The sequence below is a fragment of the Prosopis cineraria genome, unplaced genomic scaffold (genome assembly GCF_029017545.1).
Source record: "Prosopis cineraria cultivar Desert tree isolate PC_DT_omini unplaced genomic scaffold, ASM2901754v1 PC4, whole genome shotgun sequence".
Lineage (NCBI taxonomy): Eukaryota > Viridiplantae > Streptophyta > Magnoliopsida > Fabales > Fabaceae > Prosopis > Prosopis cineraria.
Window position 1 is genome coordinate 38577469 of NW_026555335.1, and position 16664 is coordinate 38594132.

Here is a 16664-nt window from a genome sequence, read left to right on the forward strand (position 1 = left end):
TAGTTGGAGATCCTGACATCTTTTTTTCACCCTAATCACAATTCCCTTCCTCCCTCTTTTTCTTCTTCTCTCTATTGACATGAAAGGGTACAGAGAGTTGGGGGGGCTAAGGCCTTACTCACCTTCAACGTGGGTTTGCCCCTGTTCAGATCCCTTATTTAAGGATCAATCCATAAGCATTACAAACATGTTTTTTACATGACATTAGTCGGTTGGGTTCAATTATCTATCCAACAAGTTCAGCCATCCACTAATTGATCAATCATCCCAAATGATAGCTTCCTTTTCAATGTAATTTTCCGTTTGCATTCTTTAAAACAAGCCTACTTGCAAGAACCAACAATTAGTTAGATTTGACAACCATATTAAAAACAGAGTTAAGAATTGAGATGGACTTTTGAGAGTAAATCAAATATGCTCTAAAGCTTCTGGGATTCTATGTTAGACTAGTTAACTATTGTTTGGTTCTATTCAACCATTTTCTTCCTATAAAAGTCAATTATTTTTGTGGCAAAACAAAAATCACTTTGATTTTCAAGTGGCAAATCAATTAGGATATGTTCACCCAAACTCACTTCAGGTCTGAAAAGCTAATTTAGAATTATTGATGTTAGCTAACAAACTGCATATTTACATAGCTTTATATAGTGTTACATGTAACCTTAATTTAACACAAGAAGGGCCACATACAAGAAATTACAATATACAAACAATGATCTAGGAAAATAAATCAGATAGGCTATCTATTAGTGGGCTTTATTTGTTTCTTTTAGACTTAACTTTTGTGGATATAGGCTACAAGTGGGCCTTTGTCTTTACAATCCCCTTCAAACAAGAATTAGAACAATTAAATAATCTAAGTTTGTTTCTGAAGGCCTAGAACTTAGAATGGGTTAAAGCCCTAGTAAATACGTCTACAAGTTGGTCGAAAGAAGGTACATACTAAACAGACAGCTAGTGTTGATGACTTGGTCTCAAACATAGTAAACATCAAGCTCGATGTGTTTTGAGTGAGCATAGAGAACTAGGTTTGAAGCAAGGGACGCCATCCTAATGTTGTCACACCAAGCCACTAAAGTTTATTTCGGACGAAGTCCAATCTTGCGAGAGAAAGATCAAAGCCATGCAAGTTTTATGGTGAGATTCGAGAGGGCCCTGTATTTAGATTTAATGCTTGAGTGGGAAATGACTCTTTATTTCTTCGCTAACTAGGAAATCAAAGAGTTGCCCAAGAAAGTAAAGTATCTTCCAGTCAACTTCCTATCATTAGGGTAAATGGCCTAATTTAAAGGGTGAGATGGTTGCTCGATTTAATCTAAAGTGCCTCTCAAGTAATGAAAAATTCTCTTTAAACCTTTCCAATTAACATCCATAGGTGAACTTAGAAATTGACTAAGTTTGTTGATTGCAATAATAATATCTGGCCAAGTTATGACCAAATATTAAAGAGATCTGATTGCTTGTCTATAAATGGTCGGATTTTTCATCAAAACTCCTTCTTCCTTAGAGAAATAGCGATTAGCTACCATAGGAGTAGGAACCTCTACACAATGAGTCATTCCAAAGTGTTTCAAAATACTCTTAATGTATTTCTCTTGTTTGAGAAAGGGACCAGTTTAATCTCTGTAGGCTTCTATTCCTAAAAAATAGTTAAGTTGTCCTAGATCTTTTAAGGCAAAGATCGAGTTCGACCTGTTAATAAACACTGGTAACATCTTGGATGAATTTCCAGTGATGATAATATCATCAACATACCCTAGAACAAACATCACTTTGCCTTCTTAATTAAAGTTAAATAAAGACATGTCACACTTTAAGTGTTTGAAATCCCAGCTTAGAATAGTCGATCCTAGTCTGTCAAACTAAGCCCTTAGAGATTGTGTTAGTCCATAGATTGCTTTCTGTAGCTGACACACATATTTTGGGAACTTAAAATCAACAAATCCTTCTGATTGTCTCATAAAAACTTCCTCTTATGAGATGACATTCAAAAATGCATTATTTATATCTATTTGTCTAATTAGCCAATTAAAGGTGATTACCACTGTGAGAATGAATTTGAGAGTTGTTTTAAGAATAGGGCTATAGGTTTTATCAAAATCAATCCCTGGATGTTGTTGAAAACATTTAGCCACTAACCTAGCTTTGTGTTTAGAGCTATCAGTTGGACTTTGTTTGAGTTTAAGAACCCATTTGCAATCAATAACTTTTTTCTTGTTTGAGTAAGGAACCAACTTCTATGTATGATTCCTAATAAGAGATCCATATTCACTTTCTATGGCTTTTCTCTACTTTTCTGACTTTAAAGATGTTTGCATATTAGATGATTCCATATCATTGTCTATCATTACCATTCCAACATAGGGAATTTTGGGTTTATGAATATCAGTTTTGCTTTTGGTCACCATTTGATGTGTATTTTAAGGTTTAATGATATCAGTAGTTGTTGATCTAATGATTGTATGTTTGAAACATGTTCAGGGTAAGAGTTGGAAGTTGCTAATAAAGGAGAATTTAGTGTAGTATGAAATGGAGAAGAAATGGGAATTAAAGTGATAATGTTACTCGAAGGAGCTTGTAGAGAATCAATAAGACAAGTTGTTGAAGCAGTATTGTTCAAGTATTTGAAGAAGACTTGAGGATGAATCACCTCTTCCATTGGTAAGGCCTTTTTATTAACAAAACTTCTTGCAAAAGGAAATTCACTTTCATTAAAAACAACATGTCTTGGGAGATAAATTTTTCTTATACAATTGAGACATTTAAAGCCCTTATATGAATTGTTGTAACTTAGGAAAACACACTTAGTAGACCTGAATTGTAACTTGTGTTGATTATACGATCTAAGACATGGATAGCAAACACAGCCAAATACTTTGAGTTGAGAGTAATCATGAAACTTAGTATGTAATCTTTCATATGGTGAAATACCACTTAAAACTATTGTAAGCGGTTTGTTTATTAACTCTATAGCAATGTGAAATGCATTCCACCAATAAAAAAGTGGCATTTTAGCTTGAGCTATCAAAGTGAGTCCCATGTCTACTATATGCTTGTGTTTTCGTTCTACTATGCCATTTTTAGGGGAAGTATGAGGACAAACAGGGCAAAAATCATTGCCGCCTAATTCTTGTAAAAGTTTTGAAAAACTTCTATATTCACCCCCTAATCACTTTGAACTATTTTAATGTCTCTTTCAAATTTTTTTTCTATATGTGCTTTTAATTGTTTGAACATGAAAAATGCTTCATCTTTGTTTTTTACTGGATTAATCTATGAAAATTTGTTGTAGTAATCAACAACCAACACATAGTATTTATAAACATTCATAGATGTTATAGGAGAAGGTCCCCGAAGATTCGTGTGAATTAACTCAAGAGGCTTAAAAGCGTGAAAAATAGATACTTTGAAAGGTAATGAGTATGACTTGCCATATTTACAAGGCTCACAAAATACTATTTTATTGGTGGGAACATGCAAATTACAATCTCTAATCACTTTGTTCAAGATCTTATCATTGGGGTGGCTAAGTCTATAGTGCCACAGAACCCTATTAGATAAATTAGAAGTAGACATTGTACTAACAGCTTCTTCTCTAGCAACTAGGCAAAAACCTTCACTGCAACTTTCAACTAACTTCTCATCATCAACTAGATACATGCCATTAATTAGTGATCCTTGGAGTATTGTTTCTCTCATTTCCTAATCCTTCACAAAAAAACCTTTGGTATTAAAGATAATATTAGCACTATTATCATGAGCTATCTTGTAAACACTCAAAAGATTTTTTTTAATACCTGGTGAATACAAAACTTTGTTTAGCTTGACCTTCTTGTTAAGTACATTTTAAATAGTAGAAGAGCTAACTTTCTCAAAACCTAGTTTAGCAGTACTACAAACAATAATTTTAACATCACCATAAGCATTTGTGAGGTTATCTAGGTAGGTGGCATCATTAAGGACATGACTTGTAGCTCCACCATCCAAATACCAAGCATCATCATTGATTGTCTCTGGTATTGCATAAAAGCAACATTTACAGTAAAATTTGAGTTGTTAGCATCTGCATAAGAGGTAGTACTCATATTTCTAGGTGCAACAAAAGTTCTAAACTTTATGCCCATATTTCTCATAAACATTTAGGCTTGTCATTGTTCTTGTTTCCATAGTAGTTCCTATAACATTCTTATTTAATTTTCAAAGTAAATTAGAATTAATAAAAATAGAAAGAATGTTTGAAGATAGATAAATTAATTAGGAGATTTTTTTTAGTTTAACTTAGAATATAATTTTATGTTAAGATGAGTTTTTAGGAAAAAAAAAAGGGGGTTAAGGCAACTTAATTGTTAAGTTATAATATAATAATAATAATAATAATAATACAACTTAATTGTTAAGTTATAATAATAATAATAATAATAATAATAATAATAATAATAATAAATGAGAAGAAGAGGCGGTGGAGGGAGCATATAAAAGTGATCACCTTTGCCTTTTTCCATAGAAACTCACGCACAAGACAAGAGAGAAAGAGATTGAAAGGAGAAGGATAAGGGCTTAAAGGAATTTTAAGATAAGATTTCATATGCAAAATTATTTCTATTCCCAAAACTTCTTTTATAAATATTTTTTACTCATCTAGAGCTTTCTAATGATAGTAAAATTTTGATGAGTAAAGTAAATTTTAAAGTTTAAACTTAGAGGAAGTATTGACTTTTAACAATAAAAATTATTAATTAGTAGAGATAAATTAGTACTTAAATTCTATCAGTTTAGATTTATTTTATTAACTGATTTGAGAGTTTAAAATTAAGTTTTTAGCTATAAAATTTGTGATTTCCAAGGTATAGGGTATCTATATTGATTAAATTATGTTTTTGGGGTTTAGATAAGTTAATTTAATTTAATTTAATTTTGGATTTTTTATAGGAGGGATTTAGATTAGAAGGATATGGTTGTAAATTTGAGAAGTTTAGTTGAATTTTATATTGAATTGGTAAATTACAATATATATATATATATATATAATGATATTTATATCATTTGATGTCGTAGATTAATATGTTATTGTGGTTAAAAAGTTCCCTACATGTCTGACTAGTTATAACTTAGAAAAGAGGTAACATTGAAATATCCTTTCATATATTAAGATGCTAGTTTTATTATTTTGTGTGTGTGTGTATAAATATATTAATACTTGTGTGATCTTACTGTGGAATGTAACATTTATTTTATGTGATGCAAAAGAGGTAATAAAGATGGCTAGTAATGTAATTGTTTATTTGATTAATGATTGAATATCTATGCCGTGTGGTTTGCCTCCACTACACGTGCATAGTAGTTGGTCTTTTTCTTGTAGTTCCTAATTTCTTTGACATTTTGAGATAATAGACACCTCCTTTTTAAGGAAGGGAGTCCTATTCTAACGGCAATGTACCTTTAACCGAGTATAACTTTAGTTTAGGCTTTGGCTAGCAGTAATAAGAGAGTTGGGAGCCATAAGAGTGAGGTTAGGAAATGGATCACTGTTGTTTTAAATTGATATTGATTTAGAAATTGTTATATAATTGTAAATATTGCCTTTCTTATTATGTATATCTATAGATATATTTGCAAACCGGTTTCAAAAAGTATGTTGGTGTATGTTAGAATAATTAACTGTTATTGAGATTTTAATCTCACATGCTACTTTTTATCATTTTTAGGTGAGCAATCAAGTGGAGCTATAAGGAAGGCAACAAAGAAGTGAGCTTGGGCTCCCTTCTCTCGGCTTGGCACGTGGTTTTCTGTTTATTTCGTAATTATAGTTGTCATGACCTAGGGGCCTTTATAAATTTTATTTTGGATAATTGTTATAAGTTATTCAACTATAACTACTTAATCTTTTTGTTTGAATTGGATAACTTTTAAATGTGCAAATCCGGATCATAGTTTTCTATTGGGCCAAGCCCATTATTTTGGATTGTACATATAAATGGTATAAAAAAATGTGTGTTTAGCAGAGTTAATTATATTTATAAATTATTGTTAAACCCTGAACTTACTACAAATTATTTATTGGACTTCATCTGCCTTAAGTCTAGTAGTGATTGTTAATCTCAATGTCATTTTGTTTGGACGGGTATATTTTTGAGAAAAATGTTTATTTATAAACAAAGGGGGGAAGCAGGTTTTCTTTTGTAAAAAAAAAATTTATGGTAAAAATCAGGTCTATTACAGTTTCATAGTTGTTTCTACCATGGCCACAGGTTATATGAGAGCCTCTTTTACCACACCAGGCACCTCTAAGATTAGGTGAATCAGTAGCTCGAGCATAGTTCACAAATTGATTAGATAGGGTAAGTTGGGAAAATTGATTTAGTTGCTCCAGTTTGCTTTCAAAGGTAAGAAGAGATGCTTGAAAACCAATCCAAGTGAGAGTTTTAGCTTCAGTAGAGTGTCTACCCACTATAAGGTTGTATTCTGCATCCAAACCAACAAGGGTTTGAAAGATTAAATTAGCTTGAGGAGTGGGATTACCTGCAACTGCTAGTTACTCTGCGATAATCTTCATTTTTTAAAGATACGAGTCCATAGTTACAAATCCTTTGTGAGTTCTTTGTAGTTTAGAACGAAGGAGAAGAATATGTGCCTTTGTTTGTGCTCCAATGAACTGCTTAGCCGCGAGCCAAAGTCCTACTGAGGACGAAATATGAGTCATATGGGATGAAACATCCAGTGACATAAGATTGAATAACCACTTGAACAAAATCTTATTTGTGGCAACCCAACCTTCAAACTCGGGATTAATCTTTACCACATCTTCAATGGCATTGTATTGACGAGGACAAGCTTTAGTTTCATTAATGAATCCTTCAAGCTTAAACCCTTTAATAATGGATAACACATACATTTGCCAAATAATGAAGTTTGTTCTGTCCAACTTAATAGAGCAAGTCTGACTAAGAGAGCCATTAGTGCCATTGAGCTTGGGTAGATTAGTGGCAGCAATGAGAGTGGTAGAGGTTGAGTCAGATGAAGGAGAAGAACCAATATTTGAGGGAAACAAGGCCATGGCCCTGATACCAAGACGAGTTTGGTGATAAAATATTGTATATCGATGCTAGCTAACATACTAGGTATTTACGCAGCTTTATATAGTATTACACGTAATCCTAAGATAACACAGGAAGGGCCATGTACAAAAGGAATTATAATATACAAACAATTGTCAAGCAAAATAAATCAGATGGGCTATCTGTTAGTGAGCTTTGTTCTGTATCTTTAGACTTAACTTTTGTCGATATGGGCTGCAAGTGGGCCTTTGTTGTTACATGTATGGAGAGCTACTACGTTCACAGATTGTAACAATACAAGTTCTTTATTTTTTTTTTAAAAAAAATACAAGTTCTCTTGTGTTTTATAAATATATATAATTTGCAGCATTTTCCCCTTTTTTTAAAATAAAAAAATCGGCAATAAACAAACCGCTTATCACTGTTAATGTAGGGACAAGTTATCTTGTTAAAAAAAATTACTGATAGACTGACCATAATGATGATTTGTGGCGGGACTTTTATTGTTTTCGGCAGTAGCGAAGGCTAAAAGATATTTATGCAAGGAAGGCAGAAGTCATGTCAGAATGATCTTAGACAAGGGGGGGGGGGGGGAAATCCACGTTACTTTCACAACATTTATACAAGAATTTATCTGACCCATGAATCAATTACATTTGATGGCACACAACAATCATAGAAGGGAAAAGAAGAAAGAAACCTCACTATGACATCCTGCACAATTAGTTAATACACTCATTTCGTAATTATATCGCATTAATCAATGGCATGCTTACTTACAATTTCAACTAAATCAAAAAGACTCTAACTTTGTGTCGAGATTCTATCAGGTAAAGGCCTGCCTTCCAAGAATGACTTGAAGAGCACGAGGGATCTCTCAGGCTGTGAGAAAGGAACTTCATGGGAGGCTCCTCTCACAGTGGCAAATGAGAGGATATTACCATAAACTTGAGTCCACCCACCAACCTATACGCACATTTGCATCAATGAATTAGTTTGTGAATGTGTATACAAGTTGTATTATTTTAAGAGAGTGAAGTCTGGAGTCCGAAGGTTCCTTAACTCTTAATGGAGCCAAGACCTATGTATTTCTGAATACTGAGGAAAATTAACCTTGGGCCATGCATTAAACAAGTCCTACTGCCTTAAAGTGGAGAAATTTCCAAGTCTCTAGGCTCAAAAAGGAACCTTTTAGGGAAGATAATAATTTCCGGTTTCTCGCTAATTCAAACTACAAGATATTTAGTTTATACCTGCTGGCCTGCAAACCATACTCTGTAAGGCACCGTTGTATTTAGTGCTAATTTCCTTGCCAGTTTTCCAACCAAGGTGCGGCTACCAGTCAGAGGAAGAACAGAATCTTGATCTCCACTGTAGTCAGAGAAGTTTATGTTTCAATTTAGCAATTAAGATATCACCAAGGAGATTTTTCTTTTTTCTTTTCTTTTGGTTCCAACTACCTGTAAATTAAGACCTGAACTCCGACTTTTATTAGTGATCCAGCGACAGGGAGGGTAGGCGCTTCCAGGTTGAGCATATCGTAGTCCAGAATGCTGTTCCCAACAAAATGCAGATTAATTATTACTGGGTCGCCTGAAACTGTGTTCAGCTTAAGCAAGCTAAATTTATTCCGATTACTGTTCCCTCCAAAGTTCAATCATGCAATGCTCATAGGACAGAAGGCCACTTGCAAAAAAAATTTAGGCCGATCTATAAAACAATTAGACCCAGCCAATCATAAAGAGGTGTGTCAATTATCAAGCATAATTTTTTTTTTTTAACTAAAATCCACCTTAAACATGCTTACTTGTCTCTTTATAATTGGGTTAGTCTATAAGTCTTTTAGAGAAAATGACTAAGAATCTTAAAGCCAATTAGTAAAACAGAAGACCACTTAGAATTTATAGTTAAGGAAGGAAGGGATTACTTGCTGCAGACATCCCACTTGCGAACACCAAGAAGCCTGGCATGGAGAGCCTCACGTACATCTTTTTGGTTTAAATAATTTGTAACTTTGTCATCTACACATACGTCTACCATCTCGTTTGCTTGCTGCAAGGTAACCGTCCCCAGGGGGGTAGCAAGTTTGATAAATAACTAAGAGAAACAGAACTGAACCTGCAATACATTTATATTTAAACAGAGGGAGCTTACCTCAGTTTGAGGACAAATAACCTTGGACTGTGAAAGCACCGATGAAATGCAAACATCAAGGGTAACATCGTACTTGTCCACAAATTTACTGGTCTCTCTCCCTACTTGGTGCATAACCTTCGAACAAAGAGGCGAAACTGAGTCCCTATAGTATTCACTAACATACCGAGAATAATTACACACTTTAGTGAACATTTTGTAAGTTGAATCTGATATCAATCCATGAGACCAGAAGAACTCGGCCCTTGAATTGAAGTCAGTGGCATATTCTAGAAGTGGATTGCCCAACTGCAATACAATACAAAACACCATTTAGGCCTCAGGCAAATATCCAAGAGGGTGTCAATTGGCTTCATCCATAAGTAACTGGTATTACTCACAGCTATGCCTTTAAGATTGAATATCTTCTCCTCTTTGTTCATCTCAATCATGAGCTTTGCAAGTTGAGGAACATAATGCCCTGGTGTGAATGAGGGGGGAAAAATGAAAGAACAAATAATAATGATCACAATAACCCGCTTTTAGAGCTTGAATCTAAGAAATGGTTGGTAGGGGTAACTCAACTCAATAGGTACCTGCATAACTTTCTCCTGTCAGAAACAAGTCTCGGTGCCTGTACTGGGGGAATTTGCTGAACCAGCGTATCAGGAATACAAGGTTATCCCTGGCTTAAGAAATACAAGAACACTGCTTCAGAAGACAAAATAATGACTATTTGAGTATTAAAGGACAACCATATTAGCCATACCATGCCAAAATCAAAAGCATAATAGATCACGTACCCACTGATTCTAATGCCTACCGTGGGGTAGTGAAAGATGAAAATTAATCATGAAAAAGAACCATACAAAGAAAAAGTTGAGTGTGGCATTTCAGAAATACCACTGCTTTGTCTCAACTTTTTTTTTCTAAAGCCTAAGAAGCAGACATCTTGTACGTGACTTTACCCACAGTAAATAGGGTTTAAAGGAGCTTTCTGAAGTCATTGATAATAGTTGAGGATACCTGTTGCCTCATCGTTTACTGTCAAATTGGAGGAGTTTCCTTTGGCATAAGAGAACCCCACTCCTACTGGTGTCTCCAAATACAACATGTTTGCTTCTGCAAAATCAAGAAAGTCAACAATTCATTCTGGCCAGACTTGTATCGTTGAATAAGTATGAATTTTTCAAATTACCTTTGTTCCAACTATACTTGTTTTCAATCAGAAGCTTCCCATTCGGTCTGAAAGGCCCATTTTCAGAGAATGCACCCACTCCCAAGGAAGAACAACCAGGCCCTGCGTAAAAACCAAGGACAAGCCAATACATTTGCAGAATCTTCAAATAAAAATGGTGAACCCAAAATTTTCAAGCATTGCAGAAAAACCATCGGAGAAAGAGAGAGATTACTAACCTCCATTGAGCCAGAGAACCAGAGGCTTCGAAGCAGGATCCGTGTCGGATTCAACGAAATAGTAGAACAGAGCCTTCTCATTCTTATCGTCCACTTCAACGTATCCTGAGAACTGTTGAAAGCGAACTTGGGGCTGGCCAGGAAGCCTGAGAATAGCATCTCCAAGCGAAGAAGGAGAACGGGCGTCCAAGCAAATACCCATCTGAAACGACACCATTATGACCATGGCCAAGGCCTTCCATTGCCACCATGTCGGCCAGTTCATGATTTCTCAAATGGAGAAGAGGGCAAAGCAGCGTTATAGAGTTGGAAGCAGCAGTGAGGGGTGGATGGTGAATTTAAAAATGTCTGAAATATAAGAGAGAGAGACAGAACAGAGACGGAGTGCAGAAGGTGGGGCCCACATGGTGGGCCAGGGTCTCTCTATTCTGAATCTGATTATCATTGCTGTTTTTAGCTTTTTCTTTGCAGGGCTGAAATGGCGTTGAAAGAGATGCCAGAGAGGTCATCACCACCACACTGAGCTGGTTCTGCATCAAAAAGGAAATTCATATAAAGAGTTGGGTCTATGAATTGAATCCGCGAAGCTGACTCCGCACATAAGGTCCACCAGAAAAGATAGAATACAAGAAGTAAAACCTTTCTGTTACTTATTTTACTTTTATTTTACATTTTAATTTGCATAATTATACAATTTGTTTAATATAGGAACGTGTGATGCATATCGTTTTCAATCAAATATAGGGTGTGTTTGAATTTCTCTAAAATGGAGTTTCCTAAGTCAAATAAAGTTTTATAAAATGAAAGTGTTTAGATAAATTTTTATAAAATTATGATTTTAATTTTAAAATTAATTTTTAATGAGTATCCAAACAGATCCATAATAAAACAATGGAGTAAAGTTGTGTTGAAAGTAGAAACTATTCAACAGGGTTTAATAATTCGAGAAACGTTTCTCAAATAATAAAAAGATTCGCAATTTGGTTGTTTTGAGTACTTGGTACAATTTGTATGATAATATTCTCCATTTCTCCTCCGTTGTTCTCTCTGTGCCTACGAAATTCCTAGACTAGTCTTTTTTACCACGATCACAGAACTGGCTTTTCAGAGACAGCCAGAAAATAAACGATGCGTTAAAGATACTTCAATATATGCTTATATACGTACTCCTCCTATGGCTGATAGAGATTCCAGGGAAGATAGAGCAATCCTACTTCTGTGATCTCTAATAAATAAATAAATAAATAGTAGATTCAAGCTTTTTCAGAGAGGCTGGCACAGTACACTCAAATACATCACTGACCTTAGAAAATTCTGGGAAGAATATTTGGGTAGATTCTCCTTTGGGTTTCTTTTTTCTTTTCTTTTCTTTTCTTTTTTTTGCTTGTCTTTTGCATGAAGAATCATTTTTGTTTAATTTAAAAAAACAAGAGTGTGATATCAGGGATGAACATGTTGGGTTGACGAAAAGCCAAAGATTCTGACTTTTTTCACACTGGTCTCTTATCTTCTCTTTAGCCCATGGTGGTTGAGCGTCGAGGAGATCTTGTTGTTCATGACCACTTGGGCATTTTAATTACTTTCTTTGCCTGCATAACCTAGTATTATATGCCTATCACACGCTGAGTTGAGAGAACTTTAATAGGAATCAAACTAATTTGAATCAAATTCAAACGAAAGATCTACCATTAATGCTACTACATTTTTAAAGTTTAAATTCAAGACCTCTAATTAAACTAGTATATCTCCTTAATTTATCAATTGAACCAAGTGTCCTGTAGTTAATTGCTTTATCCTTTTAGTACGTGAAAATGTTATTCAAATATTTGGAGCATTTAACTTCGTTTCCTCAAGCACTTTGGGTCTGGATGCTTGCTGAGCGCTTTTTTGGAGTGATTAATATGTTGAGACTCGGAGAGAAAATCTTCGTACTACTTCTAAAGTACTAAAAACATTAAACCCATACAAGGTTTGTTCGTTTTGCTTTTCTGTGTATCACAATGTTAATGTTGTCACCAAATTGTTTTTTTTTTTTTCAAATTGATTTGTGTGTGTGTGTGTGTGTGTGTGTAGAACGTGATATTGATATGATGGAGAGTAGCTTTGAGTTTAATTAATCTATGGTTAATCGATAGTCAATTCTTTGAAAAGTTCTAATATAGTTGTTATCAAGAATTTATTTGTGGAGCCACTATCCCAAAACAGGAGAAAGAATAAATAAACGAGAGTATGAGGAGAGTATACAGTTTTTTTTTTCAATATATACAGTTTAATTTAAAAGCTCAAAGTTCAAGTTTATTGGTCTTTTTTTCTTATCAACTCAAATTCACTTATCTTTAGGCATTTTATTATTATTTTTAGTATAAATATGACTTTCAGGTAAGTATACAAATTGTGAATGATCATCACTTGAATATATTTGATGAATATCACTGCATATATCCGTATGTATACATGAACGCATGTGTATGTACATATATTTAATATTATCTAGTCAAATCTAGACACTTAAATTTAATTGGATAGATCTTTCACTGTGATTTTTTTATCTATACGTTTGAATCCTCAAGTATTGTTAAATCATTTTCATCCAATCCAATCCAGCTATTGATTTGTTGGTTACCAATATATATATATATATATAGTGCTGTCGTTGTTAGAAGCATGCAACATGCATCTGAAAAGCTATACACATTAATATCTTAAACATAGCCGTTCTATTTATTGTAATATTTTAATATTTATGGCGTACGTACTCCCCCATCCTCAGCTGTTAAGCAGTTTTAAGTTCTCCTATGAAATTAAAAAACAACAGTTAACACATTAAATATATCTTCAAAAGGAAATTTTATTAACGTTTCCCTTATTAAAAATAGGAAAGGGAGATACAAAGTATAGATGAATCATAAAATTAAATTTTAAAAATAATAATAAAATCTCTCAAATTATATACATGACAATTTAATTTTTAGAAAATGCCATAATTTTATTAAAGTTCCTAGCTTTATCTATATCAATAAATTTTAAATTAAAAAAAATATTTTACCTTTATTGACAAGTTATAATTTATTATTTAATTATTATAATTTTTTAAATAAAAGTTGTTGTTCATTGAACAAAAGTTTGAATGGAATTTATTACTTTGAGAACTTATTTTTCAACAATTAAAATTATACTTGATAAGTTGTAATTTTTTTATTTAACTCTTATGATTTACAGAATAAAAGTTATTATTTCTTAAATAAAATTTATGATTAGGGCTTTTTTTTTAATAACAAAATTTACACTTGATAAGTTGTGATTTGTTGTTCAACTTTTACAATTCATAAAGCAAAATTTATTATTGAGGCTTGTTATTTTTAATATAGGTAAAATAGGCTTTTTACTTTAAAATTTATTGACACAAAAGTTTTTAGGAACTTCATTGAAATTATGATATTTCAAGATATCGAATTATCATTTATATAATTTAAAGGAATTGTATTATTATTTTTTCAATTTAATTTATAATAGTGATAAAATTAGAAAATGATATTAAATAACCCTGCATATGTCTTGTATTAAGAACTAAAAAAATGTGACTGGCAATAAGAGCCGGAGAAAGTATGCAATCCGTTGAAGATTAAGTTATATATACTCTAGTATATATACAAACTGTTTCAAACCAAATATTTGCTAGTTAGATAAACAATTAATTCATTATTTTTTTCTCATATCATCTATTACTATATTTTATTAAATCTTTATGATAAGATACTTTCAATTATCTCAACGGAATTAAAGAGAGATAGTTAAATTATTAACTTTGCTTAAAAATGTAATAAATTTTTAATTTTACTCTTATTTGAATAAAAAAAATTTAATTTGTATTACATTCTCTTTTATAATTAATGAATTTAAATAGAGATGTTATTTAAAAAATGTAATCAATATCTCGTAGTGTATCTTATATCAAGGATAAAACATATTTTTTAAAGGTATCATATAATAAAAATTAGAGAGAGTATAATTTATTTAATATGAAACATAAAATTTATTGACAGGTGCATTATCCATGTAACGGTGAATAAATGCAACTTTGGAGATGCAGTTGACTGCATATGAAACATGCCTAACGAAAGCAAGAGATGAGATTAACAAAACATTATAATGAATCAAAAAGTTGAGGCTGGGCTTGTCTGTCTCTATGGCCAATAATTAAAGTGAACAAGAGGGGTTAAATGAAGCAAACATTGTCACGAGAATGTAATGCCTTGATAATTAATTGTTCTTGTAAAGCTCTTTAGCAGCGATGATTATGAATGATGATGATATGGGACAAATAAAGAAGTAGCCCCCACGTTGCTTCAGTCACGAATCATATCAAATAAACTATTACTTCTTTTATTTAAAAATATAAAATATTTTTAATTAATTTTTAATTTTAATAAAATAATTATCTACTTTTTAACTAATCCTTTCTTTTTATATTTACTCTTATTAAATATTCTATAATAAATATAAAGTCATTATCAATAGAAGCACTTTTGATAAAAAGATAATAATCACACCTCAAAAAATTTAAAAATATCTTATATTTTTAAACATCTAACTGCTTAAAAAATACTTCACTTTTTTAACGGAGAGAGTATATATTATGGTCTCGTTTGATTATTAAAAAAATAAAATAAAAATAAATTAAATCACTCTTATCTTATAGTAAGTATGATAAAACTCATTAATATATATTATAAATATGAAAAATACCACATTATTCAAAAATCTTATAAATTATGATTGCTAACCTCATGAATTAAATTAACTCCCATTATTTTTACTTTTATTTTTTTATTTATTTCATTCAATTTCTTTTTAATAAATAAATGGACCATATTTTTTTTAGGTCACATGGTGGGGCAGCGGGAGGCACATGCACCTCATTAAGGCTACAAAAAGCTCACGCGCTAATTAACTTTACATGCTTCTCTCCTCCGTTGCCAATCTAAGTCTTATTTCCTTAATTTTGATCATTTTTTAAAATTCAATTTGAATTGATTGGGTTCCAGTGGATACCTGAAATTTTGGTTAATATTTTTTTAATTTAATTTTTTTCATTTTCCCTATACAAATACAAATATTTAAAGCCCAACTTGCATAACATAACCGCTATATAGTTTAATATATAATGGTTATAACCAATGATTAAAAAATCAAGCCGAATCAGTTAGTTAAATCATCAATCAATCAAGCTAACGACTTGGTCAAGTTAAAAAAATTGTTTGAAAAGTTGAGCTGGATTGGACCACTTTGGATTAGGAATTGGATTGGTTTTTAAAAAATCAGACTGTTCAAAAAATGCTCTTTTTAAATTTTTTTTATCAATTTTTAGAAAATGACTAATTTTTTTAATCATTTCATGTTTTGTTGTATCATGTAGCTCGTTAAGTCATGATAAATTTAAAATATTTAATTTTATTTTTAAGTTAAGTAGTAATTTTATATTTATTTCTTATATTTAAATTATTATATATATAATTTTTAATTTAATTTTTACGTTAATGGTCCAACCCGATTGGATCATGCAAACCGTGAATAGCTAACTGTTTTCAGTTCAATATCCAATCTGATTCTAAAATCATTTGTTATAACATACTTAAAAAAAGCATCTATATAGCAGTTATTTTTACATATATATTACAATTAATAACCATTATATATTGAGGCTCTATATAGTCTCAAAGAAACTACATAGCATATGGTTTGCCTTTAATTTATGTAACGGTTATATAATTTGTTCCAATTATGAGCCCCAAGATCATTTCAATTAACTATTTAAGGGTTCTCTTAAAATAACCATTAAATGGTTGTCATATATTTAATGGTTGTCTCATAAAAATAGTTATATAGTTAGGCCTAATTTTGATTATTTTATATAGGTTGTTCAGTGAACTATATAGCTAGCGGTTGTTTGTTATAATTATTATATATATATTGAAGGGAAAATTAATCTTTTAGTCCTCCAACTTTTAATTCACTTGTAACTTAGTCCCTCAATTATGACTCGCTGTGACTGAGTCCCTC

At 32.0% G+C, this 16664-nt stretch overlaps 1 protein-coding gene across 2 annotated transcripts; it reads right to left on the bottom strand.

Moving 5' to 3' along the window:
- Positions 1 to 7633: 7633 nt before the first annotated feature.
- LOC129309615 (serine carboxypeptidase-like 45) lies at positions 7634 to 10936 on the bottom strand. Of its 2 annotated transcripts, none has more exons than XM_054951254.1 (10): positions 10605 to 10935; positions 10387 to 10488; positions 10215 to 10310; positions 9785 to 9877; positions 9590 to 9669; positions 9210 to 9497; positions 8983 to 9107; positions 8516 to 8608; positions 8309 to 8426; positions 7634 to 8021 (listed from the first exon to the last, which is right to left on the bottom strand). In XM_054951254.1, the coding sequence occupies exons 1-10, from the start codon at positions 10867 to 10869 to the stop codon at positions 7860 to 7862; spliced, it is 1422 nt and encodes a 473-aa protein (XP_054807229.1). In that variant the 5' UTR covers positions 10870 to 10935; the 3' UTR covers positions 7634 to 7859. The 2 variants fall into 2 exon arrangements, with proteins under 2 accessions (XP_054807229.1, XP_054807230.1); XM_054951255.1 differs by lacking the exon at positions 7634 to 8021 and adding an exon at positions 8031 to 8225 and having other exon boundaries at positions 10605 to 10936.
- Positions 10937 to 16664: the final 5728 nt, after the last annotated feature.

Coding starts and splice junctions, on each gene's coding strand:
- LOC129309615 (XM_054951254.1), bottom strand. CDS start 10,869: ATGAACTGGCCGACATGGTGGCAATGGAAGGCCTTGGCCATGGTCATA. Junction 10,311..10,386: donor CAAGTATAGTTGGAACAAAG/GTAATTTGAAAA, acceptor TTGATTTTGCAG/AAGCAAACATGTTGTATTTG. Junction 8,022..8,308: donor TATGGTTTGCAGGCCAGCAG/GTATAAACTAAA, acceptor ATGTGCGTATAG/GTTGGTGGGTGGACTCAAGT.